The sequence below is a fragment of the Oryzias latipes genome, chromosome 21, assembly GCF_053564925.1.
Source record: "Oryzias latipes strain Hd-rR chromosome 21, Olatipes_Hd-rR_3.1".
NCBI lineage: Eukaryota > Metazoa > Chordata > Actinopteri > Beloniformes > Adrianichthyidae > Oryzias > Oryzias latipes.
Genome location: NC_136257.1, coordinates 29,723,123 through 29,736,855, shown reverse-complemented (window position 1 = coordinate 29,736,855; position 13,733 = coordinate 29,723,123). Strand labels below are relative to the sequence as shown.

General features: G+C 39.9%; 1 protein-coding gene across 1 annotated transcript; it reads left to right on the top strand.

Moving 5' to 3' along the window:
• The first annotated feature begins 1,488 nt into the window (after positions 1-1,488).
• On the top strand, positions 1,489-9,701 carry ube2g2 (ubiquitin-conjugating enzyme E2G 2 (UBC7 homolog, yeast)). Its single transcript, XM_004081992.4, has 6 exons — positions 1,489-1,648; positions 3,969-4,004; positions 4,825-4,870; positions 7,849-7,967; positions 9,021-9,161; positions 9,234-9,701. The coding sequence occupies exons 1-6, from the start codon at positions 1,606-1,608 to the stop codon at positions 9,344-9,346; spliced, it is 498 nt and encodes a 165-aa protein (XP_004082040.1). The 5' UTR covers positions 1,489-1,605; the 3' UTR covers positions 9,347-9,701.
• The last annotated feature ends 4,032 nt before the right edge of the window (positions 9,702-13,733 follow it).

Below are 13,733 nucleotides of genomic sequence, written 5' to 3'. Positions count from 1 at the left end.
ATAGATAGATAGATAGATAGATAGATAGATAGATAGATAGATAGATAGATAGATAGATAGATAGATAGATAGATAGATAGATAGATAGATAGATAGATAACAAATTTACAACCAAGACTGGTTTTATGTATCTTAGTTTCTCAATTACAAAAGAGTGATAGTCACTACAAAATATGTTTCATATGAGAATAAAATGGAACATACAATTATATGCTTTTAATACAATTAAAAGTAATACTATTATATGAAAAAGTTGAAATTTTACCCAAATAAATGTATATTATAGTCATAAAATTATTAGATAAAAGTCAAAATTTTAAAGAAGCACAGACATAAAATTATGAGGAAAAAGTATATATCTTGCAAGGGTAAAAATTGTAAGATTTTGAGAAAATATAAAATTCTGAGAAAAAAAGGAACAAATTTTTACGAAGATAAAGTCATATAATCATGTGAATCAAATCAAACAATTCGGGGGGGGGGGATAAAAAGTTTGAAAAGATAAAAAGATGTAGAGTTATAAGAAAAGTAAAATTTTAAAAAATGTGCAAAAATCTCATAAGAATAAGGTTGTAAACTTATGGGGGGAAAATTTAACTTTTATGACAATAAATCATAGAATTATGAGGAAAAAGTCTTAACACGTAAAGGAAAATGCCCAAATTTTAAGGGAATGAGTTGTAAAATTATGAGGAAAACATTCTATGAAAATAAGATTATACATTTATTATTTGAATTTTACAGGAGAAAAGTTATGTTTTATTTCAAAATTAAGTTACAGCGTCATGAAATTAAAATTGTATTTTTACAAACAAAAAGCGGATGTCCATTGGAGTTCTCTTAATGGTAGGCAACATGAATTAAACTGATTGTTCGATTGTTTTTGTTGAAATAATTTAAAGCTAAATGTAACATTTACATTTTTCAATTTACAAATCTATTCTTGTAAATTGCTTTTTTTTTAATATATTAAGTTTTCCAACAATTTTCCAAATTTATTCTTGTATTCTTTTTTTATTTTCCTTCTTTTATGGTGACCCTACGACTCCGTCATAGAAATCTGACGTACATTGCACTGCTCAAGAATGTTGAGAATTCTGCTTTCCCTTTTTTTCCAAGTTAAAAAAAATACCATGACTTTTTCCTTGCAAAATCACAACTTTTAAAGTCAGACATGTAAAACTTAATGTTGGTAAAATTTGACATGTAATTTTATAATTTTAGACTTTATTTGCATAAAACATGGATTTTGTTTCTCATCCTCTTACAACTTTACACTCACATATTCTTCTTTTTTATTTGTTTTTCTGTAGTGGTGGCTCTAAAACTCCTTTGTCTCTGGCCTTGGACTTAAAAAAAAAGTTTCAGATATTTCTCTGTTTTTGTTTTTTTCAGGCTAATTTATTTCCATACTTTTTTGTGACTTTTACGCCAGACCAGAAGAGGGCGCTAACTCGCAACACCCCTAGCGGCACCCGCAATAACTCAGACGTATCGTGCGCGCATGCTCAGCAGGACCATTGGGGGTCCGTTGAGGTGGTGGAAGTTCCACGCCGAACAGGTTTTGTTTTCTTGTTTTTGTTTGGATTATTTCCGGTAAAGACCATGGCCGGCACCGCATTGAAGAGGCTCATGGCCGAATATAAACGTGAGTAACTTTTCGAGACCGGCGGTCCGGGAATAACCGCGTAGTTCTATCGCCGGTGAGGAGACGAAACTTCGTTAAAAAAACGCGTTTTTTTAATTGTGCATTGGTTTTTGGAGTGAGACTAATATAATAGACGCTATTCATTTTCAGCTACATATTAACAGACCAACTACTAGAGTGATTCGGCCTAGCCTTGAACACACGACAACATGAACATCTATATGTTTTAGGTATTAATTTATTTTGTGGATCGTCATCGATCGTGCGCCTCCATGATGATCCAGAAGCTTCTTCGATATTATGTAACTTTAGCCTATTTTAACTGCACAACATAAACGACAGGGATCCACTGGAGACTCGTCTCTTAATTCAGTTGGATCTGATAATCAACCCATGAAGAAGGCACTCAAATCCTACCGGGGAGTTTTACAGCTTTGCTGCGACGCTTTCGGTGTTGTTTTTAGCATGTTAGCATGTTAGCATAAAACAGCTGCTGAGCACAGCTACACATCAATCAGTGATCGATTCAGATGACAGTTTTGATTATTGTTTTAACTATATATATATATATATATATATATATATATATATATATATATATATATATATATATATATATATATATATATATATATATATATATATATATATATATATATACACAGTATATATATATATATAATAGTTTCAGTTACTGGATAAGTCAATTTGTCTTTAATTAAAACAATTAAAAAATCACAAGTACAAGAATAATTTTCACTCATTTATATGATCACCTGCAGAAATAAACAAAGTTCCTTCAGAAACCCAGAACTTTGCAGGTTTTTACATCTACTAGGTAGAAAAGCCCTCTCCCTAAACCCATTATAAAAGCATGATTGGTTGTAAGCAGTTACTGATTCTGCTGCTCGTCTTTAAAAGCTTCTAAAGAGATTTTTTATGGAGACAAGCTTTAAGGTAATTTTGTAACTACCTACCTTGTATTTGTGTTATTGTCTCTTATTTATTTATTTTTATTGCATTCACCTTGCACATAGTACAGCACTTTGGTTTTATTTGTAAAAAGTGCTTTATAAATAAAGTCTTCTTAGTATTTTTCATTGTGATGGTTCAATAATGCTGTAATCTTGGCGATTAATAAGCAAGAAAATCAACAGGGACGACCCCTTTTCATTGTCATTGTGTCCAATTATAGATCAACCAATCATTTGTAACTTAGATTATTAGGAATCAAATGCAAATAAACCTTTTTTTCAAATGAGATTCATCTGAGAAGGTGCTGTTATTTACGTTAACATCGTTTCTAGAAGTTGCAATCATAAAATGTGTGTTTCTTTTTGTTCTTATAGCGCTCATGCATATTTGCAACGCTCTTATTAGTTTGCCGTATACCTCCACAATCGTACAATCTTTGTTTTTTACCGACAAACTACTGTCATTTCTCCTCAGCCATGTGAGCACCTAAAAAACCAGCAGCTCCGATTAAAAGAAAATGTGTTTTTGGTGTTTTTAACATGTTCTTGTGGCATTTTTCTGATATTGGAAGACATATGAAAAGAAAGTTAAGCTTAGAATTCAATTTCTTCGTATTTTATTCAAATTGTTTGGAATCTGGAGCAGACAACAAAAAGAGTGTATTTGTGGCGTAGGAAATACAAAGTCCCTGCTCCAAGCTCTCGGCAGTGGGGACGGGATTGAGGGGCAGGTTGCTTGGTGCCAACGGTCCCGCCCACAACTAGGTGACGAATTTGTAATAAACTACAGCAGCTCTAAAAATGACACGTTTTTTTTTTTTGGTCAAAAACAGCATCATTATGATCAAACTAGCACAAAAGACGATAGCAGAGAGATTTTAAGACATAAAACTGCCTCGGTAGTTCAGGCTCTTTAAGCTGTGCTGCATACAGATGGATGCAGCTTCCCAAAAAACTCCAACTTAAACTGAATTCACTGCAAAAGCCACACCTAAGTAGAGGATATTAACCTTTACAGTAGACTTGTTGGCATGAAGAATGGCAGAGGAAGGCTGGGACTTTGAGATGGGATGAGTGATTGGATTCTGGGTGGGTGAATAAACTGCGATGAATATGCGGGGGGTGGGGTGGACGGAAAATAAGCGTTTCAGCTGGTTGGGGCGTGGTCCTGCCCTGTAACTTCGCTCTTTTCTGCTCCCTTTGTTTCACCTGCTGCACCATCTGCTGTTTCTTTACTTTTTTGTGTGTCTGTAATGCTGCCAAAGCTTTCTGTAAATACTTAGAACTGCCTCTGTGGTTGAAAGGCGATTTAGAGATAACGCGTCCTTCTCTGATCTGTGTTTCAGAGCTGACGCTGAACCCGCCTGAAGGCATCGTCGCAGGTGAGCCGCAAAAACACAACCCAGATCTGCTCGTTCGACTGATTTACCCTTTCAAAATCAAGATTAAAAGATTTTTGAGGAGTAAAGCATCAGAAGAAAAGATGTTGGAAAAACAAAAACATCTAAATATTCCCCAAAATATGGATTTATTCCATTGTTGGTGCAGTAAAATTGCAACTTATTTCAGTTTTATCTCAATAGAAACGGTACATCTGCTCATTTTTATGTGACGGGTGATATTATTGGGTTTCTATGCTTCAGAAAGTGAGTAAAAATGATTTTACATCTCACAGATGAATCAGTTCGAGAGACAATTATAGTTTGTGATAAAAATAAAAGAAATTGCCTAACTGTTGCATTGTTGGTCACAAGGAGGTAATATTTGTGCATGTGTGGTCGGATCAGGTAGCAACAAACACTGTGGGCTGAATGCGTGTTCATGAAACCGTATATAGCGTGTTCTTGAACATGCAACACATGCCTAGTGTGAATGTAGCGTCAAATATAAGCACGGTGATCAGGCCACGTTTTTTCCTTCCAATTTTTTGAATTTGAAATAGGTTACTGAACATTATTTTAGAAAATGCTGTTTAGGAAAGAAATGCATTATATTTAACCATTGTTTTTTGTTTTTTTTAAGTGTTAACTCTTCTCAGTCCTACAAAGAAACAACAAATCGGTGCACACATTTAGAACAAAGCTTCAAACGTTGCTAAAATATGCTGTTGCTTGAATCACTTAGCGGCTCTTCCAAAGAAAATACAGCATTTTATGACGGAACAGGAACAAACTCCTGACCCGAGTTCTGTTGGTTCTGCAGGTCCGGCCAATGAGGAGAACTTCTTTGAGTGGGAGGCGCTCATCATGTGAGTACCGACTCAGTATCTCCATGGTAACAGGACTTCACCTTTCATCCAGAACACACAAATTTTCCTGACTTTTTAAAAAAACCTTTATTCCCTCCTGGTTTCAAATTAATCCATATGATTTAAGAAGCGCAAAAACCAAAAGATTAAACAAGTAGTTCAACAACAGTTCAACAACAGTTCAACAACAGTTCCTCTAACACGGCCCAGATCTCACAAACAGCCTAAACTGTACTTGATAGATTGCCTACAACACTGGACTTGTCTGAAAAGTGGTTTTCAGATGTGAGTCCACAACGGTGGCAGCTGCGTCTCATCTTATCTTCAGTTTGAGTCCCACAAAAGAACTGACTGTCATTAGAACTGCACCGGTTCATGCTGACCTGGTCCATCTTCTACAATCTGCAGCTTTGTCTCACTGTCACCAGCAGGCAGCGCTGCTCGCCATCCGTGGGCCCTGCAGAGCCACACATTAGAAGAGTCACATGCATCAATATATAAGAAAAACCTAGGAAAACATTACTCTTTAAATGTGTATTTTAAAGTGCTGCTGTTCTAACTCAGGTTATATATTTGTTCATTTATTTTAACGCCCTTTTATTTGTTCATATAAATTAAAATGATAATTTCTGTTTCCTAATTAATCAGAATTTGCATATTTTGGCAGAAAGAAAGTTAATAAACTGCGTAAAAAGACCCGAGCATTTATTCCATCTTTCTCCCTAAAGCTCTGACCGCAGAGGATTGTGGGAGTTTTGTCTCCCCTCATCATCGTGTTCTAAAGGGGAAAATTAAGGAACGTTAAAGCTCTTTTCTTTGCTGAATCAGAACATGTGAACCAAAGAAGCACAGTTGGAGACGGGGATGATCTGACAGGATTTTGCTTTTTCCGCCTCTCATCGTTTTATGTCTGTGATTTTTATTTTTTAATGTCTCGGTGTGCTCCGGATGCTGCTGCTGGAGGAGGAGCTCCCGAGCTTCGTGTTAGTTTCCATTTAAAAGCAGAACGTTTGGGTGTTTGATGTCGGCTCAGAGCTGCGATCTGAACAGAAGTGAAGTCATCAGCGGCGATCAGCGCCGGCGGGACAATGACTCGTCGACTGCCCTTCAATTGAAGCTGCTGCTTGCCTGTTGATGTCACTCCCCACGCTCTGTCATTACCTGTTGTTACACATCCAAACAGGAGGAGACGTGATCGGACTAGAGCTAGCATCTACCATCCTCCTTGAGGGCAAAAGAACTCTGAGAACTTGTCCAAAGATTGTCTGCATGGAGCTTCAGGCCAGAAGACGAAGTGCTGCGTCAGCTGGGAGTCCGAGTCAGAAATAACCTGCAGATCAGATCAGGGAAGGAGGACAGGCGAGATCTGAGATGAGGTCAGATATGCAAAGGTCCTCCAGAGCTCAGCTTATCGCTCCGTCAGAAACTTTCTGTCTGCTGCGATTCTGCGTCCGTTAGAGGATCTCTGATAACATCGGCAAGCTTTACTTCCACTTTGGTGAACGCAAACGGGTGCAGATTAAACGCAGCAGCGGTTTGCTCTTCCACTGATCTTCAGGAGAGCTTCTCCAAACCTCTCTCTCCATGTCACCTGAAACCGGATCTCACCGCTTCCGGCACCAACAACCTGTACAGTCAACGTGTCATTAATCTGGCCTTCAGACTTGAACTGTCTTCTTTAACCTCGGATACCTGAAGTCTGACTGCCAGCCTATCCTGAAGGACATCTTTCCACAGACACTTTGGAGGACACACGGATTCCAACTCGGGTCCTCTGAGCCATGAAACAACCACTGAGCTATGAGTCAAAAATGAAAAACTGATGGTAATGAAGGACAGAAAAGACCAACATCATTTAGTCCGTCTAAGGTTGTATTCAGACCGGACACATTTGTTTTGGTTCGCCTTAAGTAAACCAGAGTTCATTTACCCCAATTATCAGTATGAATGCATCATAGAGGACTCTGGTCCGGGACCAGGAACCACTCTCGGACCCATCTGACGAGGTGGTCTCGGTCCATTTCCAATCAGACTGAGCTCCGGTTCACACTCAGTCTAAATACAATCCATTCCCAAAGCACAACAACAGGACCAAAACGGCCACCGTAGCCGACGTAAACAGAGTAGGACTGAAGCAACGGATGAGCTGTGGACAAATATGAAGCAACGATTGCCGTGTCATCAAACAGAAAAAAAGGTCCAACTGTTTATTTGTCAGAACGTATGCTGTAACACAGGCGAAGATCACTTCTTCCATGCTTTTCTTGCATGCTTCATTCTGTTTCCCGAAACAGAATTCTCTTAAAAATCTGACATAAAACCACAACGATGAGACACAGCAACTCATTGAAATGTGGTCGGATGAATGCAGGCTCATCATTTAATGTGATCCACTTTGCTTCTCACTGTTTTCCCAACAAACCATATGTCAAAATCACTTCATACCCGACGTCTCCTCATCACTGCAGTTGCTAATATCCTCGCGCGCCACGCCTCCTTGCCAGTGACCTGCCTTGCAGCGTGCCTCTGCCGTACCAAAGCTTTGGTCCGGAGCAGAATGGTCCGCTTGATGCCAGTCTGAATACAGACCAAACGCAGGGTTCAGGACTCGATCCGGAACAAAGGATTTTCCTAGTCTAGACATACCCTGAAAGATCAGCTGGTGGAGAAAAGCTCTCAACATTTCCACAACAAAGACCAGAAAATAGTGGAGACTCTATTTTATCCCAACACGGTCTTCTGAGACTTGTTGCTGATTTTCTTGCTGTTCGTTTTTATTACGCCATGAGGAATACAGTAGCAGCAGGAGGATCCAACTACAAGGTCTGTAGGATCCTCTCCACAAGTCCTCGCTCTCTGGTGTTTCACGGAGTTTGAAGCTTCTCCAGGCGATGGGTTAGCCTCCAGTGTCGTTGTTGCGTTTTCTTGGTGTTTGGCGTTGTGAGGCTCTCACCGCCGCATGTGCGTTTGTGTTTCAGGGGCCCCGAAGACACGTGTTTCGAAGGCGGAGTGTTCCCCGCTGTCCTCAGCTTCCCCTCCGATTATCCTCTCAGTCCTCCCAAGATGAGGTTCACCTGTGACATGTTTCACCCCAACAGTGAGTCCGCCCACGGCTTTGTGCCTGCTTTCGTCACCATGGCAACAGATGTTGAGCGCACAAACCTGCGACCGCTTTAAGTATCTGTGATGGAGCAACGTTTGATTTCATCTTCTTGATGACTCAGGAAAACTGAAATTTGGATCTTAAAACCTCCACTCACACACGCACACACACACCCCTACACTCACACACGCACACACACACACACACCTCCACTCACACACACGTCTTGTGTCTTAGCCCGTCTGCAGACTTGTCTCGGCACGCTCCAGAGCTTGTTGCTGTTGGCGTGTTTTTACCGCTCTCTGATTAGTGGGGCCGAAGCCGTGATGTCAGGACACGAGCGCTCTGAGCGCGCTCAGTGCTGATGAGAAGACGAAGTGCTTGTCGCTCATCTTCACCAGCATGGCCCTGAGCCGAACTCCACGCTGCAACTGTTAAAGATGAAACGGAAGCTGCCGATAACAGCGGCTCGGTTTTCAGAGGAGATTTCCTGCAGCTGGACCGAGCGGCAGCGCCCTGAAACCCCCTGCACGGGGAGGGGGTCCAAACAGGATCAGATTAAAGACCCACTCCAATAGAATATGTGGTTTTGGTGTTTTTAAAATGTTTTTGTTGCATTTTTCTTGTGATAGAGGACATAGAGCATCGAAGCTTGTAACTGCCTTTCTTAGTATTTATTAATTTAAATCATGGTAAATCAGGAGCAGATGACAAAACAAAAACGCTCTCAGTTGTGATGTAGAAACTCCAAGGGGCAGGCTAAAGTCTCACTGCTCCACTCTCTTCCAATGCACACACTTCTGGACGACTAGATCCATGAACGTCCTTAAAACTGTTCGGCGGGAAACATCCAACATTTTTCACCATATTTGTTGCACCTCTCAGCTTGGGGTTGTGAGGGGCTGTAAGCTAACGGGAGAGAGTGTAAAAAAATAAAAGACGATACGAAATGAAATATAATCCCATTTAGCAGTTTAAAAAAAAAGTTGCTAAGAGTTCAGAGAAGCTAGAACCGGTGAACTAAAGCGTTCTCCTCCCCCGCCCCAGTCTATCCCGACGGACGGGTGTGCATCTCTATCCTCCACGCCCCGGGTGACGATCCCATGGGTTACGAGAGCAGCGCCGAAAGGTGGAGTCCAGTCCAGAGCGTGGAGAAGATCCTGCTCTCCGTGGTCAGCATGCTGGCAGGTATGGAACTCGTTTGCGTCTGACACCAGCAGGGACTCGGCGCCATTCACAGATTCAACCTGTCGTCCTCAGAGCCCAACGATGAGAGCGGCGCCAACGTCGATGCCTCGAAAATGTGGCGCGAGGACAGAGAGCAGTTCAACAAACTGGCTCAGAAGATCGTCCGCAGGTCTCTGGGTTTATGAGGAGGACGTCTCGTCAGGGCGTCTGTCGGTGAAAGACCATCACCATGGAAACCACCAGCACACAGAGCCGCTGACATGGACAGACTGATGGGAGGGTGCTCGTCAAGGCGCGTCAGCAGCCGTACACTGCATGTCTTCTTACCTCCTCTGCTAGTCTCCTCCCCCAGACTCTTGCTTTAGTGGTCACAGCGGCGTTGGACTTCTTCGGACTTTTTAGACTGTCTGTCTTCGTGACGCAGGATCCTCACGATGCGCAGTTGGGCTTTCACAGCCGGGCCGTCGTAGCTCTGCTGCAACGTCTCCTGTGGATTTGTCTGATTTCACAAATAGATCAATAAAGGCAATGAAAGAGTGAGGTGCTTGTTATGTTGGTTTACTCTCTGCAAAATGTGAGGAAGTGTGGGAATCTGCAGCCGTGAATCGCTGCATAACTTCAGTCAACCAGGAAGGAGGTGAGCAAAGAGGAAGACAAGACAACACAAGACTCTTCAAAGTTCTGGATCCTTCAGATTCTCCTCAAACCCTGTCTGAAGGTTGATCTGTAAGTCACAGTTTCTTAAAGTCAGGTGTTTAGCTTTCAAGCACAACTAAGATTTTAGACCTTTGAGTAATCTTACTAGGATTACAGTTTATTTAAAGAAAACTTGTTGCAAGTATTTCTTTATCCATTTTGTGCTGACTCAGAAGCAGATGATAAAGATGTCCTTTGAAAAAGCTTGTAGTTGTTACATAAATACTATAATCAGTTGGTCTAAAGCTCCCTGCTTCACTGCATTCTGATGCATCCACTTGCAAACAAATAGATCCTTCGTTTTCCTCGTCCGAGCTGGAATCTGGCCTAAAACTGTACGTCTGGATAGCTCCAATAATACTTGCCATTTTTGTCGCACTGGTTGGGTTGGGGTTGGTGATGGGCTCGCGGGAGAGAATGTAAACAAAGGGATGATGGGACATGAGCACAGGCTTACTCCTCGCCAACAGTCCCGCCCCCAACTCAGAGGTGATTTGCTAATAAACTACAGACACTCTGCAGAAACTATGTCCTAGAAAACAACACGATTTTGATTAAAACCAGCAAAGTGGTAATTAAAAAACCACTGGAAGCAAAAGGAATCAAATGTTGATCAGAGTGTGACTTGAATTAACAACTTTTACAGCAAGAATCAAATCAAACTGTATCTGTACATTAAAGCACTTTACATACTAACGCAAAGTGCTTCACAGGCATGAAATTAAAAATAAAATTATAAAAAAATACATAATGCTCCCAGCACCCAACATAATGAAAGCCAAAAGGACCCATAGAAAAGGTTAAAACGTATTAGAAACAGAAACCAGCCTGGATGCAGTTGTGAAGAAATTATATTCTAGGAATCTGTCCGCACCAGCGACCGACCCACTCGTGATCTAAGAGTATAGTAAATCGTAAAGTAGTTAAGTAAATCTTAGTGCACATGAAGCTCAAATTCATATATATATAGAAGGAGGACTCCATAAAAGTAAAGTAAATCTAAAGGTCCATTAAAATCTGATCTGAGCTGAATTTTTTGGTCCCATAGTTTTTAAATTTACCTTTAATAATGAATTCAATTATTTGAGACTTTTTTTATTTGTTAAAAAAAAGAAGAAGGAAAACGTGGAAAAGACAGTGAAGCACAGGACTTCCCAGGGATTACAGGTTTAAGTTTAAATCTTAAATCCTCAGACATGTTAGCAGGAGTTTGCCACGAAGAGATCTACAAAATAAAAGAAAAACATTTAAAAATATCAGATATTTCCTGGAATCTTGAGCTTTTCCTGATGAGCAGCAGATCTGAACCAACTAATTTAAGGAAATACCCAAATAATCGCTTAATTTATGGCTTATACCAAAATTATGCACTTAAACCTATAATCCCCAACAGAAAAGAAGTTTCTACATTTTATCCCATAAAGACTTGTGATTTACTGTCTTTTCCAAGAAGGTTTTTTCCCAAGAAATTGTCAATAATCTAATTAGATTTAAGATTACAAGATGAGATCAAACTCAAAAGATTCAAATTTAGAGAATCTTTTCAGTCTTTTGTTGATTTATTATATTTTTTAATTATAAGAAATAACAGAAAATGACATTTGTAAAGAAAGATGGGACTTGGACAGAACAAGAAAATACAAAAATACACTTTTGTTCTGTAAATGCATTTTAAAAATGTGGAAAAAAAAGGTATTCATTTACTCAATGGATGACTATATAAATAAACAATAAAAACATTTACAGTTTGGAACTATTATAGGTTTTCAGTTAAAATGTCCGCGAATTCTGAGCTGTTTAATTATTCAAACCGACTAGAAAAGACTTGAGGTAACAACATACAGCCTTTAATGAAATGAATGAAGACATGAGCTCTCCAAAATTCAAGCCAGTTGCTGCTGTGATGAGCTGAATGCATCAGAAATCATGAAAAACAAACAAGGGAATAAAAGCACATCATCAACAAACAATTGAGTATTTATATTTTACTTAAGTGTTTCCCTTATTTAATTCAAACATGAAGACACCCTGTCGGACTTTTGTAAATCCTGCTCTATATGAGCTTTGACTGTCTGACTCACACGGTGCTATGTGACTCCGGAGGTGTCTGAGTTCAGTGCCGTCTCTGCCTGCTGGACTGGATCCAGTGTCTTGTTTAAACTGGGATTTGAGGGATCTGAAAGCCTGGGATCAGAGGTGCTTCTCCCGTCTGCAGTTATCTCGGCTCTGCCAGAGACAAAGGCCCCAAACGGATTTCACTCGGCAAACAGACCCGAGTCTGCTGCTGGAAAAGCTCCTCGGTGATTAATGGGGCTTCAGCTACCCAAGCCTAGCTGGTATAACCAGCAGCCTCCATGATCCTGGAGAAGATGTTCCCCCTTTGGGAAGCTAGTAAAACTGGGTTTTCTAGATTCATTGTATCTAACTAAGGTGATGTTGAGCCCTTGCAGTAAGAAAGTAAAGATTTTAAAGTCCTACTCAGATACTCTGTAAAAAGGAGTATTTTATCATCACAAACGTACCACATCTGACATTTTCACCTCACCTGTTGTCATTCAGTCAAGTCATCTGTCATGGTAGCAGTTCACTAAACCCGTCTTTTGAAGTTGATGTGAGGTTAAACTTTAAGTGGATGCATTTTGAGGCCTAAACACATTCAGCTTGTCTCACCATCAAAATGTATTTAACAGAAAAGCTTCACAGCAATGAAAAATGTGACTAGTTCAAAAGAAAAACTACTTTACAAATTCAGAATCAGAGATTATTATAAATTCTAGTTGGATTGTCTTTTCAAACCTGATAGAAAGCACAATAATGTACGCAATCAAAGGCTGGAACAACTAGTTTTTATAAAACACGCCCACTTGAACTGCCAATTGTTACTTGTAAGCCATTTTTTTTAAATTAATAATTTAATTTGTCTAGAAATTGGACAAAGGTAATTGTGGTTGTTTAGGAATTTTAGATGGTTGCCATGGTGATGTAATAAAGCAAGCTTGTAGTCATGGCCGGCAAAAGAGATCTATAGATTTAGCTGTTGTGACATTTTTTGTTGTGTTGTTCATTCATTCATTCATTTTCCATACCGTTTATTCCCTTTCGGGGTCACGGGGCTGCCGGAGCCTATCCCGGCCACTTGGGCGAAGGCAGGGGATGCCCTGGAGAGGTCGCCAGTCTGTCGCAGGGTAGAATATCCACAATCACACACCCATTCACTCTCACACCTAAGGACAATTTAGATTAACCAATTAACCTATGAAGCATGTTTTTGGACGGTTGGAGGAAGCCGGACATCCCGGAGAGAACCCACACATGCACGGGGAGAACATGCAAACTCCACACAGAAAGGTGTTGTGTTGTGTTGAATTTTTTTGTGTAAAAACTGATTGCATATTTGTTTATCCCTATTAGTCTTTACCAATGTAAAAACTTCTTCCTGGGGTCCACTTTAAAAAAAATATAGGTCGTTGCAAGAATTTTGAGTAAAGATTTGATTAACACACAGCACATGCATGTGTGTGTATATATATATATATATATATATATATATATATATATATATATATATATATATATATATATATATTTTTATATATATATATTATTATATATATTTTTTTTTGTGCATACAGGTCTCCTTTGTGCCACAGTCGCAGATTAATCCTTTGCTTCTTCCCTTTGTCTCTTCGCTGTTGTCCTCCTCCTAGTGCTCCATTTATCATTTCTGAACGTCCACCCAAATCCCCCACAAATGTGACATTAGTTTGTGACAAGAACAGACATGTCTACAGAACAAACACGTCGCATTCAGTCTCTGCGGCCTGAGACCTCTGGATTACTTGGACTGTCAGGAGAGCTTATTACCTTCAGGTCTGG